Raw genomic sequence first — 12,948 nt, 5'->3', positions numbered from 1 at the left:
TTGTTTCCTGAAGCCCTCTTATTGTTCAGACTGGGAACACTGTAGATACCTTGCATATCTAAAATATTTTCAATTAATAATTATATGATTTTGTAGAGACAGAGGTAATGTTTGGGTATAACTCTACATGTGATGATATTTTTCATTATTTAAACTATTCATAGGAGGGGATGATAGATTCTATCAGCCATGTGGATTGAACTTTCCAACAGATACAGCATATTCTGAGAATCATATACAGTCAATTGCAACACTGTACTCTCCTCCTGCAAATTTTTTAAATGGAGAAAAATACTAATATAGTAATTAAGATTGGGGATCAGAACTCTACATCCCTTTAATTAATTATATTTTTGAACAATTTTGTTCAAAGGAACCTAAAAGGGAGGTTTATTTTAAGACATGGAATGTTGCTAATACAGCAAGCTTTATTTGTAGGAGGTTTTTTAAGTACATCATGCTACATCTTCAGTTGGTAAAGTACCATGTAAATATTGAGGCCTGATTAGAAATCAAGGTTGCTGTCTTCATGGCATTACATCAGCCAAGTAATTAATATCACTTTAAGGCTGGTTGCCCCTACTAATTACTATATTTACAGGCAATGCAAAGACTGTCTTATTTTCATTTTTGTCGTAGCTGGAAATAATCAGAAGCACATTTCACTGTGTACTTTGAAAAAGCTTGAGCTGCCCTGGTCTCTAAATCGTGTGTAACTCAAAATAAGCTAAGCAGTTTGAGCTATGCAAATTGCGTAGCTTATTTTGAGAGCCTATTTCAAAATTTGGTGCTATCTGCACAGCGCCAAATTTTGAAATAGAATGCTATTACAGCGTCTTCCTGATTCCTCATGCAACAAGGTTTACAGGATGCTGGAATAAGATGTCCGTTATTTCAAATCTATTTTGAAATAATGGGCATGCTATTAAGACATGCATAATGCTATTTCAGGATAGCAGAGGTTATCCCAAAATAGTGCCGCTATGTACACATACCCCGAGAGCCAGATTGTGAACCTCTTTCTCCCATTGACAATAGTTTCTCCCATAGTTATTTGCATGTGTAGCAGGGGTGCTGGAAGATTATTTACACTGGGGATGTTAAGAGCCATTTAACAAAACCGTTAGCCCGGTATATAATGAAAATCACGTGAAGCTAGAGAGTGCAGGAACTCCTAGTTTCATTGACTCACCATTTTGAGTCAGGTGGGTCTTAATTTGGCACCAAGTTTTCACCCACTCACAAAAAACACTCTTCTGTGACTTTAAATGTACACTAGTGATAAGCACTAAGTGACTGACAGATTTTCAAAGAAAAGTCCCACTGACTTGCAATCGGATGCCTAACTTTATGCCTTTGAAGATCTCTCCCTACAGCCAGGGGAGCTGGAACAATTTTTATAGTGGAGCTGCTGAGAGCCATTGAAACAGACTGCACCCTTGTATATAATGGAAACCATTTCAAGCTGGGGGTTCTGCAGCACCCGGGTTCCAGCAAACTGGCTGAAAACGCTGACTATTCTTCTGTAGTGTCACAGAAATTATTGCCACTTGAGGCAATTTTTTGCCCCTCCAATTTCAAGTTTCTGTGAAATTTGGCACACCTGGCTTGAGCTGAAGTCATCCAGTATTCTGAAGCCCCTTTCTGTTTACTATGTAAATGGAAGGGGCTATGGCTATGGCTTTCCTTCCCTTCCCCTTTGGACAACTCAAGAGGCACACAGAAGGAACAGGACATGTACTCCAGAGAGCCTATTGATCACAACAATGGCAGTTTTCTATTTGGGGGCACAAGGGAAAGGCTCTATGAACTGCCATGGAAAAACAAGTCGTAATCTGACCCTACGGCCTAATCGTCATGGGGAAGCTGACTAATATAGTTGCTGTAGAATAAGCTATTCTACAATAACTCCCAAAGGCCATGTCTACACTACAGGGAAAATCAATGCTGCTCTCGTTGATTTCACTTACTCCTCATGAGGAGCAGGACTACCAGCACTGACAGTGGTTCCCTCTCAACTGGAATTAGCATGTCTTCGCTAGATCCGCTAATTTGAACCCAGGCAGATTGACTGTGGCAGCATCTATCTTCTGCGTAGTGTAGATAGTGCTTTGTGACGGTACTGTCCGGTAAGCAGTAGTGGCACCTCCAGACTCAGTACCGGCACCTTCAGTCAGAGCTCAACAACTTTTCCCCTGGAGTACCTTCACTTTTTTTTTTTTTTTAACAAAAAAGCACTGAATGTAAATATGGCCTTTGAGAGTTAAGCAATTAACAATATGGAAGGTAGATGATGGAGGAAAGCCAATGGAAGTTTTGCCTAAGTATTGAAAGTCTGTCCCTTAAGTATTGTTGTGGCTTAGTATGTTCTAAGGAGAGGGAGTTCGGAAGGGGAGAGGGAAGGGCGGGAGGTTCTCTTGCCTTTCTTTTTAAATCCCTTTTCTAGGACAGCAGCGATGGTTGGTGATGGGTCTGCTGTTGATACCTGCACAGCGTGTGCCATGTTTGTCTTCCTCCTGGAAGAAAGAATGGATTTCATCTGCACCAAGTGCAAGCTGGTCGACATTTTGGAAGAAAAAATTAGAGGACTGGAGGCCCAAGTGTCGACCCTACGCTTGATCAGAGAGGATGAAGACTTCCTCGATAGAAGGCAGCATTTAATCCTTCAAGCGCGGCAGGCAGAAGAGCCAGAGAGGGCAGTATGTGACCAAGAAGAGAACTGGCAGCATGTAACTTCTAGAAGGGGAAAAAGGCCAGCACGGGAATCCCCCGATGCTATAGAGGTAAGCAATCGCTTTCAAGCTCTCTCCACAGGTTCTGCAGTGCTGAAAGGTCTGGAAGGGACCTCACAAGGAAGAAACCAGAAGGGAACACCATCTACTGGAAGACATGGGATGCGTAGTCCTACTGATGGGGGTTCCACGGCCACCACCCCCAAAAGGAAACGACGGGTGGTGGTGGTCGGGGACTCCCTTCTAAGAGGGACTGAGCCATCCCTCTGCCATCCGGACCTGGAATCTCGAGAGGTGTGCTGCTTACCGGGAGCTCGCATTCAGGATGTCACTGAGAGGCTTACCAAGCTGATCAAACCTTCGGATTGCTACCCCTTCCTGCTTCTCCACGTGGGAACTAATGATACGGCCAAGAATGATCTTGAGCGTGTTACTGCGGATTATGTAGTGCTAGGAAGAAGGATCCAAGAATTTGGAGCGCAAGTGGTATTCTCCTCCATCCTCTCTGTTGAAGGGAAAGGACTGGGCAGGGATCGTCGAATTGAGGACGCAAATGCGTGGTTGCGCAGATGGTGTCACAGAGAGGGCTTTGGTTTCTTCAACCATAGGACTCTGTTCCGGGCGCAAGGATTGTTAGGAAGAGATGGGATCCACCTAACGAAGAGAGGAAGGAGCATCTTCGCGGACAGGCTTGCAAACCTAGTGAGGAGGGCTTTAAACTAGGTTCGTCAGGGGACGGTGACCAAAACCCTGAGGGGAGTGGGAAAGTCGGATACCGGGAAGAAATGCAGAGAGGAAGGGGCAAGAAAGGAGGACTCATGTTTCGAATGGAGAAGATAGGACGATCAACTGGTTACCTGAAGTGTTTGTACACTAATGCGAGAAGCCTGAGCAACAAACAGGAAGAACTGGAGGCCCTGGCCCAGACCAAGAAATATGATTTAATTGGGATAACAGAGACGTGGTGGGATGACTCGCATGACTGGAGCGCTGTCATGGAAGGGTATAGACTGTTCAGGAACAACAGGCAGGGGAGAAAAGGAGGAGGAGTTGCACTATATGTAAGAGAGCACTACGATTGCTCTGAACTCCAGTATAAAGAGGGAGAAAAACCTGTTGAGAGTCTATGGGTTAAGTTTAAAGGAGCAAACAACAGCATTGATGTTGTGGTTGGTGTTTGCTACAGGCCACCGAATCAGGTGGATGAGGTGGATGAGGCTTTCTTTGGACAACTGAGAGAAGCTTCCAGATCGCAGGCCCTGGTTCTCGTGGGGGACTTTAATCACCCTGACATCTGCTGGGAAACCTATACGGCAGTACACAGGTAATCCAGGAAGTTTTTGGAGAATGTTGGGGATAACTTCTTGACACAGGTGCTGAAGGATCCGACCAAGGGCCGTGCGCAGCTTGACCTTCTGCTCACAAACAGGGAGGAACTAATAGGGGAAGTGGAGGTGGGTGACAACCTGGGAAGCAGTGATCATGAAATGGTAGATTTCAGGATCCTGACCAAAGGAAGAAAAGAGAGTAGTAAAATACACACCTTGGACTTCAAAAAAGCTGATTTTGACTCCCTCCGAGATCTGATGGGCAGAATCCCCTGGGTTGTTAACATGAAGGGGAAAGGAGTCCAGGACAGCTGGCAGTATTTTAAAGAAGCCTTATTGAAGGCACAGAAAGAAACCATCCCGATGCGTAGCAAGAGAGGCAAACATGGTAGGAGACAGGACTGGCTTACAGGGGAAATCCTTGGTGAACTTAAGCACAAAAAGGAAGCTTACAAAGAGTGGAAACTTGGACAAATGACCAGGGAGGAGTTTAAAGGTATAGCTCGAGAATGCCAGGGGGTTATCAGGAAGGCGAAAGCGCAAATGGAATTGCGACTGGCTAAGGATGTAAAGGATAACAAGAAAGGTTTCTACAGGCATGTTAACAAGAAGAAGGTGATCAGAGAGGGTGTGCGGCCCCTAATCGAAGAAGGAGGTAACCTAGTGACAGATGGTGTGGGGAAAGCTGAAGTACTCAATGCTTTCTTTGTCTCTGTATTCATGGACAAGGTCGGCTCCTGGACTTCTGCACCAAGTGACACAAGATGGGATGAAGATGGACAGCCCGTGGTAGGTAAAGAACAGGTTAGGAACTATTTAGAAAAGCTAAACGTACATAAATCCATGGTTCCAGACTTAGTGCATCCGAGGGTATTGAGGGAGTTGGCAAATGTCATTGTGGAGCCTTTGGCTATTACCTTTGAAAAGTCGTGGAGATCAGGAGAAATCCCAGATGACTGGAAAAAGGCAAATGTAGTGCCCATCTTCAAAAAAGGGAAGAAGGATGATCCAGGGAACTATAGGCCAGTCAGTCTTACCTCGGTTCCTGGAAAAATCATGGAAGGGATCCTTAAGGAATCCATATTGAGGCACTTGGATGAGAGGAAAGTGATTAGGAATAGTCAGCATGGATTCACAAAGGGCAAGTCGTGCCTGACCAATCTGATTAGCTTCTATGATGAGGTAACTGGCTCAGTGGACATGGGGAAGTCAGTGGATGTTATATACCTTGACTTTAGCAAGGCTTTTGATACGGTCTCCCACAATATTCTTGCCAGCAAGTTAAGGGATTGTGGATTGGATAAATGGACGGTAAGATGGATAGAAAGATGGCTAGAAGGCCGGGCCCAGCGGGTAGTGATCAACGGCTCGATGTCAGGATGGCGGTCAGTTTCTAGCGGAGTACCCCAAGGTTCGGTTCTAGGACCGGTTTTGTTCAATATCTTTATTAATGATCTGGATGAGGGGATGGATTGCACCCTCAGCATGTTTGCGGATGACACTAAGCTGGGGGGAGAGGTAAATACGCTTAAGGGCAGAGATAGGGTACAGAATGACTTAGACAAATTGGAGAATTGGGCCACAAGAAATATGATGAGGTTCAACAAGGACAAGTGTAGAGTCCTGCACTTGGGACAGAAGAATCTCAAGCATAGTTACAAGCTGGGGACCAACCGGTTAAGTAGTAGTTCTGCAGAAAAGGACCTGGGGGTTACAGTGGATGAGAAGCTAGATATGAGTCAACAGTGTGCCCTTGTAGCCAAGAAGGCTAATGGCATATTAGGTTGCATTAAGAGGAGCATTGCCAGCAGATCCAGAGATGTCATCATTCCCCTTTATTCAGCTTTGGTGAGGCCGCATCTGGAGTATTGTGTCCAGTTCTGGCCCCCCACTACAAAAAGGATGTGGACGCATTGGAGAGGGTCCAGCGGAGGGCAACCAAAATGATTACGGGGCTGGAGCATATGACTTATGAGGAGAGGCTGAGGGACTTGGGTCTGTTTAGTCTGCAGAAGCGAAGAGTGAGGGGGGATTTGATAGCAGCCTTCAACTTCCTGAAGGGAGGTTCCAAAGAGGATGGAGAGAGGCTGTTCTCAGTAGTGACAGATGGCAGAACAAGGAGCAATGGTCTCAAGTTGTTGTGGGAGAAGTCCAGGTTGGATATTAGGAAAAACTATTTCACTACGAGGGTGGTGAAGCACTGGAATGGGTTACCTAGGGAAGTAGTGGAGTCTCCATCCCTAGAGGTGTTTAAGTCTCGGCTTGACAAAGCCCTGGCCGGGTTGATTTAGTTGGAATTGGTCCTGCCTAGAGCAGGGCGCTGGACTTGATGACCTTCTGAGGTCTCTTCCAGTTCTATGATTCTATGATTCTATGTTCTCTGGCTTTAGTATCAGAGCAAAACTAATTAGAAGATAAAACAAAAAGAAATTGCCAATAGAAATTCCAGCATTTTTTTCTGTAAAAAGAGAATTCCTGCTGATTACTGATTGTCCTTAGTCATAAAAAATGATCCAGGCAGAGAGAACTACGTAAGCCCAATTCTCTAATATTTCAAATGCTTCTCACATACTAAAATTTAGGAATACACAAATGTGTCCTGGTCTTACACTTATTCTCTTTACATTTATTACAATCAAACCCCTTCTGCTTGGCTTGTTTTCACCATACCTATAAATCCCCTTATTTTCCAGAAACAAGCCTTGAGGTGCCCTCTTGAAATCATAATTGCTCTTAGTTTGTGATCTAATTTACAGCTTAACATGTAGCCCCTTTTTGCAAGTTTCCGTGGTATTCTGAAGCCCATGGTAGTCATGCTGACTCTCACTCTCCGTCATCAAATATTATCTCCTTTCTGCCCACATTTTCTAATTAACTCAGAAATCTGCTCAAGTGCTCCACTAACAGCCTTTACTCATCTGTGTAGTCTCAGTCTTGGGTAACATTGAGGTGGCTCGGTGACCTCAAGTTCTCTTTGGTGACTGTATTTAAAGTTTGATAGTACTAAACTTTCTTTTGCAAAATAGAAAGAGTCATTTCTGGCCCTTTTGACTTTCCCAATGTGAAGTGTGTTATTGATGCAGTATGTCTGCCTTAGGGCTCCTATCCCCCCACATAAGTAGTGCCACTTTAACTGTATCAGTGTAGTCAAACCAGTCCAACCCCCTTCGTTTAGAGGCACTTATACCAGTACCAGGATGCTACACTGTCATGACTATGCCATTAACGCAGTGGCACCAATTCAGATACTGCTGGGGGAGTGTTCTATTTCAGGTTCCCTCTTGCCCCTCAGCTGCTGCAGAGCCCCCAGGCTTCCTAGGCTGCGGAGCTGCCCCTCTCTCATACTCAAACAATGCATGAGCTGGGGTTGCCAGAAGCCAAGTTCTTGGTGGATTCCCATGTGCTACGCTGTACAGGGGCAGACACCCAGTCACAACATCAACTGTCCTAGGCTACGTTGGTCTCTGGATGGAGGCAGCCAGGCTAAAGTCTAGTGCCTTTGCAACCCCCTGCACCAGGCTGCGATCCCACTCACTGAGGTATCCCTGGTCAGATTTCAATGGCATAGTGACCACACTGCTTATGCTCCGGCCTGCTCTGGCAGCAGCCAACTACCGAGTTAGTACAGATCATGAGCTCCCAGCTCTGCAGCCAATACCATGTTGAGCAAGTGCAAAACTCTGATGTAGGATGGGGAGCATTCAATACCAAAACTCTAACATAAAACGTTATACTTGCACAACATCCAAGTGTATACCAGGCCTGCTGCTCCCAGCACATATTTCTGAGCGGTGTAAACTGCTCTCATGGGACATGGTGGGATGCTAACTCTAAGGCCTAACCATGTCATCATTTAAAGTATCACTGCTGATCAAAGCAGTCACACAAAAAAGGGGAAGTGTGTTCTTACTACAAATTAGTAGTAAGTAAGTCTTAAGAACCTACTAAATGCATCTTACTTTGACTTCATGTCTGGGCATAGCTTTGGAGGGTACCATCACTTTTTTTTTTAGAATCATAGAGCTGGAAGAGACCTCAGGAGGACATCAAGTCCAGCCCCCTACCCAAGGTAAGACCAATCCCAACTAAATCAACTCAGCCAGGGGCCTGTCAAGCCAAGACTTAAAAACCTCCAGGGATGGAGATTCCACCACCTCCCTAAGGAACCCATTCCAGTGCTTCACCATCCTCCTAGGGAAATAGTTTTTCCTAATATCCAACCTAGAACTCTCCCACTGTAACTTGAGACCATTGCTCCTTGTTCTGCCATCCCTCACTACTGTGAACAGCCTTTCTCCATCCTCTTTGGAACCTTCCTTCAGGAAGTTGAAGGCTGCTATCAAATCCCCCCTCGCTCTTCTCTTCTGCAGACTAAACAAACCCAAATCCCTCAGTCTCTCCTCATAGGTCATGCGCTCTAGCCCCCTAATCATTTTGTTTGCCCTCCACTGAACCCTCTCCAAATGGATATAAGCTGGCTAGTAGGAAGTTTAGATTTGAGATTAGACGAAGGTTTCTAACCATTAGAGGAGTGAGGTTCTGGAACGGCCTTCCAAGGGAAGTAGTGGGGGCAAAAGATCTATCTGGCTTCAAGATTAAACTAGCTGTGTCTACATTGGCACCCTTTTCCGGAAAAGGGAGCTAATGAGACACTTTGGAATTGCAAATGCCGTGGGGGATTTAAATATCCCCCGCGGCATTTGCATGAACATGGCTGCCACTTTTTTCCAGGTCGGGGCTTTGCCGGAGAAAAACGCCAGTCTAGACAGGATCTTTTGGAAAATAAAGCCTTTTCCGGAAGATTCCTTATTCCTCTTAAAATCAGGAATAAGGGATCTTCCGGAAAAGGCTTTATTTTCTGAAAGATCCCGTCTAGACTGGTGCTTTTCTCCAGCAAAGCTCCGAGCCGGAAAAAAGCGGCAGCCATATTCATACAAATGCTGCGGGGGATATTTAAATCCCCCGCGGCATTTGCAACTCCAAAGTGCCTCATTAGCATCCCTTTTCCGGAAAAGGGTGCCAATGTAGACACAGCCGATGGGTTTATGAAGGGGATGGTTTGATGAGATAACATGATCCTGGTAACTAATTGACCATTCATTATCAGTGGTAAACAGGTCAATGGAGGGATGATAGGAGCTACTATAGAGAACTTTCTGGGTGTCTGGCTGGTGAGTCTTGCCCACATGCTCAGGGTTTAGCTGATCACCATATTTGGGGTCGAGAAGGAATTTTCCTCCAGGGTAGACTGGCAGAGGCCCTGGAGATTTTTTGCCTTCCTCTGTAGCATGGGGTACAGATCACAGCTGGAGGATTCTCTGCATCTTGGGGTCTTCAAACTATTTGAAGGCTTCAATATCTGAGATATAGGTGAGAGGATTATTCTAGAAGGGGGTGGATGAGATTCTGTGGCCTGCATTGTGCAGGGGGTCAGACTAGATGATCATAATGGTCCCTTCTGACCTTAAAGTCTATGAGTCCAATGCATCCACATCCTTTCTATAGTGGGGGGCCCAGAACTGAACACTTCTCTGACCACTGCTCTGATTGGTGTTAGTAATGCTACTTATGCAGAAAATGAAGTCTGCGACCATACTCCCTTTGGAGTTGGTTCACATGAATAAAGGTTGCAGGACTGGATCCATTATTCTGGAAAATGTATGGCTGTTTAAAATCACTGTCATATCTACTAGTTTGCCTTATATTTCTTTTTGGTACCTAATGAACCAATTTAGAAGCATCACATTTTAAAGAACATGCATTTTACTAAAAATAAGTTGTTGTGGAAAACTGTCTGAAAGAGCTTCTGAGAATGCGAAATAAGTAGTTCATCCATAAATAATGTAACAAACATTGCTACATTTTTAATAGGTGCATCAAGTCAAAATGGGTCTGGGATATGTTTGTGGTTCCAATGACATAAATAATTTTGCTGTTATAGATCTAGTTCTTCCTCCTCCACCCTCCAACCGTTTCCAGGTTTTTTTAGAAATGCCTTCTTGAACACTAGCTTACAACCCTCCCCTGCTGCTCCCCTGGGGAGAAGAAACTCCTTTTACCACTTTCTTGTGCTGCATCCACATAACACAGGGCAGGGGTTGGCCATCTGCTAGAGCCAGAATGTGATGGCCTTGCTCACACTGAAAATACCTTCCTCTACAAGTAGCCTCAATGACTTTGATAGGACTGCTAGGAATAAGCTGCCATTCAGAGTGACAAGGGCACTGCAATTTGGCCTTTCTTAAACCTCACTTTTAAAAAATGATATGCAGAATATGTGTTAATTTGTTTAAGTCAAAGTTCCGTCTCAGTGATGCCCGTGTGACTCCAGAGAAGTCAAAGGATTTACACGGGCATAACAGAGGGTAAAATTTGGTGGAGCACTGCCTAAGCTGTCCCTGCACTGTGTAATAGGGGTTCTCGTAACCGAAAGGCACTTCTTCTGTATGAAACCCATGGTAAGATTTTGGTGGCAAATGCAATACAATTGATAATGCTAGTGCAGTAGGCTTTGTGACTCTGACCCAAAGTACAGAAGTAAAAAGAACAATAGATCTCATGCAGCACCCATATTCTCTCATGTTGAGTTAGCAATAGTGGCCACAACATGTTTTCATATATAAATCTATTCTAATATTGCATATGTTCTACAAGCACATGCAAAGCTATCAACACTGTGCTTCCATTGCCCTTCCACTTACTCTTCTTTCCTGTGAAGTTCTTCCTCAGACTCTGTAAGACGTTGCTTCAGCAGAGCAATCATCTCAACTGCAACATCCACCTGTCTGTTCAAGACCCTCTCTCGTCTCTGAACTTCCTGTTTCTTCTGAGACAGCTGCACAAAAGCTGCCCGAACTTCCAACAGCTCAGCAGTCTTTTGGGCCAGCTCTTTGGTAAGCTTGTCAATTCTCTTCTCTATTGTTTTATCTACAGCTTCTACCATCCTGTTAAACTTTTCTCGCACATGTGCCTCAAAAGAGGATTTGGAGTCTGTTGTTGGAACCCCAGGCTTAGAAATCTGCTCATCTATGAAGTCTGCAGACCTATAATTTGCCACAAAAGAGACAGGTCTTTCAGCTTCCGCCTCCAGGGATTGGCTGTTCTTTGGGTTCTCGTGAGACGTGTCACAAAAATGTATGAAGGATGATTTTTGTATTATTGCATTGCTAGGGTCTCCCACTTTTCCTTGAATCGTGGTCTCTGAGGAAGAGAGCAGATCTGCACCTTTGAAGGATGAAAATAAATTGCATTTTGTCAGAAGACCTCTTCCTTCATAGCTATGAGCATACTCCAGATGTGCCCGCAGAGAAGAAAGGCTTCTGAATCTAGTGTGGTCACCACATCGTGGGCAACGAAATGGCATGCAGATACTGACATTTTCAAATGACTCCTGCCAGGGGTGTAGGCTTTCTTCAAAAGTGTCCTGTTGCATTACTCTCTGAATGCTGGTGGAAAAGAAAACACAAGCTTATTTTCAGGTTTGTTTCAAAAGATGCTTTTATTGCATCCTGAGAGAAGTACTGTATATTTTGCTAATAAAAGTAGTAAGAAAAAACTTTCAGACTGATTTTTCAAACAAGTTCTGGGAAAAGCAAGTACAACCATCTCCTGTGAATGGCAGCACATCACACAGTAAAATAAAACAATGTATTCTCTCACTTTTTTTTGCTGCCACAAAGCTCTCCTTAGGGAAGCTGAAACAGTTGAGAGCAACTGACCCTGTAGCATTTATTTAGCAGTCAGACTACATACGTAGGAAAAGCTAGCCATTTGTTCAATAGTAGTCTATAGGGCAGCATGCTGAGAAACTAAATAGCTTATTATGCTTTTTCATACATTCATTATTATTCCCAATGATACTCACAGATCAAGGCCAATAACAAGATTTTTGCATTTGTTGAGTAAGCAAAAAGCCTTTAACTGTTTCTGCCAACACAACAAATCTAAAATTGTACCTGTACACATGTATGCATATAAGTACATGGTGCCCTGCCCCTGGCAGAGAGGAGCAGATGATGGCTTTCCTACAGAAATGCTCAAGGAGAGTGACAGAGGGATGCAAGATGAGGACCTCAGGCAGACGGGGGCAAGGAGAGGCTAGCTCTATGCAGAGGAGAGCAAAAGAGGAGGGCTGGCAACATGCATGCAGCAGCCACAAAGATGTTTTAATGGCAATTGATTAAATAAAACAAGGGCACTATTTCTGTATGGCCTGGGGAAGGCTAGGCAGAGCTGCAGCCTCTCCTCTCTCTGCTGCGTGTGTTAGGAGACACATCTCCTGCAGTGTGCATGGTGTCTGATGCTGCCTCCTACACCCAGTTTGCCGAGGGCTCTGAGCTGAGTCCATTTCCCTCGTTCATACCCCTAAACCCCATTCCTTCCTGCACTGGCAGACACATGCCCTGACTGCAGCAAGCCACCTCTTTTCTTTCTCCCCCCGCCTCTGTGGTGCAGAGAGCAGCACTTACCTCACTTGTTGCTGCTGCTGTTGCTGAAGCTGCAGGGAAAGCTGTTTTCAGCAGAGCCGTAAATCAGGCTGAGCCCAGCACAGTCATACTTATTCACACCCCCTCTCTCATTCATTCACACCAACACAGAGCTGAGCAGTGAGCGGGGTGGAGCATCTGGAGGAAGGAGGGGGCTGGGCAAAGGCTGAGAGCTCAGGCAGAGCACAAAGCAAAATCCACTTTAGGCCAGCATGGAAGGAGCAGAAAAACAGCCTGCATAAAGGCTGCTGGAAACCAAGAGGGAAAGAAGGGAGAGCAGAGAGCCCAGTCTCTAAATCCATACCTGTCATCTGAGCACAGAAGCAAACCTGACACAAACTATGTAATGTAACGGAATGGGAGGGAACTAAGCTGCATTTACAAGGAAGGAATACTACTGAG

General features: G+C 44.9%; 1 protein-coding gene across 1 annotated transcript in view; it reads right to left on the bottom strand.

The window, feature by feature from the left end:
• Window positions 1–12,649, bottom strand: part of ZNF365 (zinc finger protein 365) — a 46,904-nt gene extending 34,255 nt beyond the window's left edge. The window contains 2 exon segments of the mRNA XM_075934888.1: window positions 10,762–11,505; window positions 12,529–12,649. Coding sequence (XP_075791003.1) covers window positions 10,762–11,492 — 731 coding nt within the window. The 5' untranslated portion in view covers window positions 11,493–11,505; window positions 12,529–12,649.
• Between the last annotated feature and the right edge of the window lie 299 nt (window positions 12,650–12,948).

This window comes from Pelodiscus sinensis, chromosome 8 (assembly GCF_049634645.1).
Source record: "Pelodiscus sinensis isolate JC-2024 chromosome 8, ASM4963464v1, whole genome shotgun sequence".
NCBI classification, from domain to species: domain Eukaryota; kingdom Metazoa; phylum Chordata; order Testudines; family Trionychidae; genus Pelodiscus; species Pelodiscus sinensis.
Note: the sequence above shows the minus strand (reverse complement) of the source record. Positions and strands in the feature narration are given on the sequence as shown.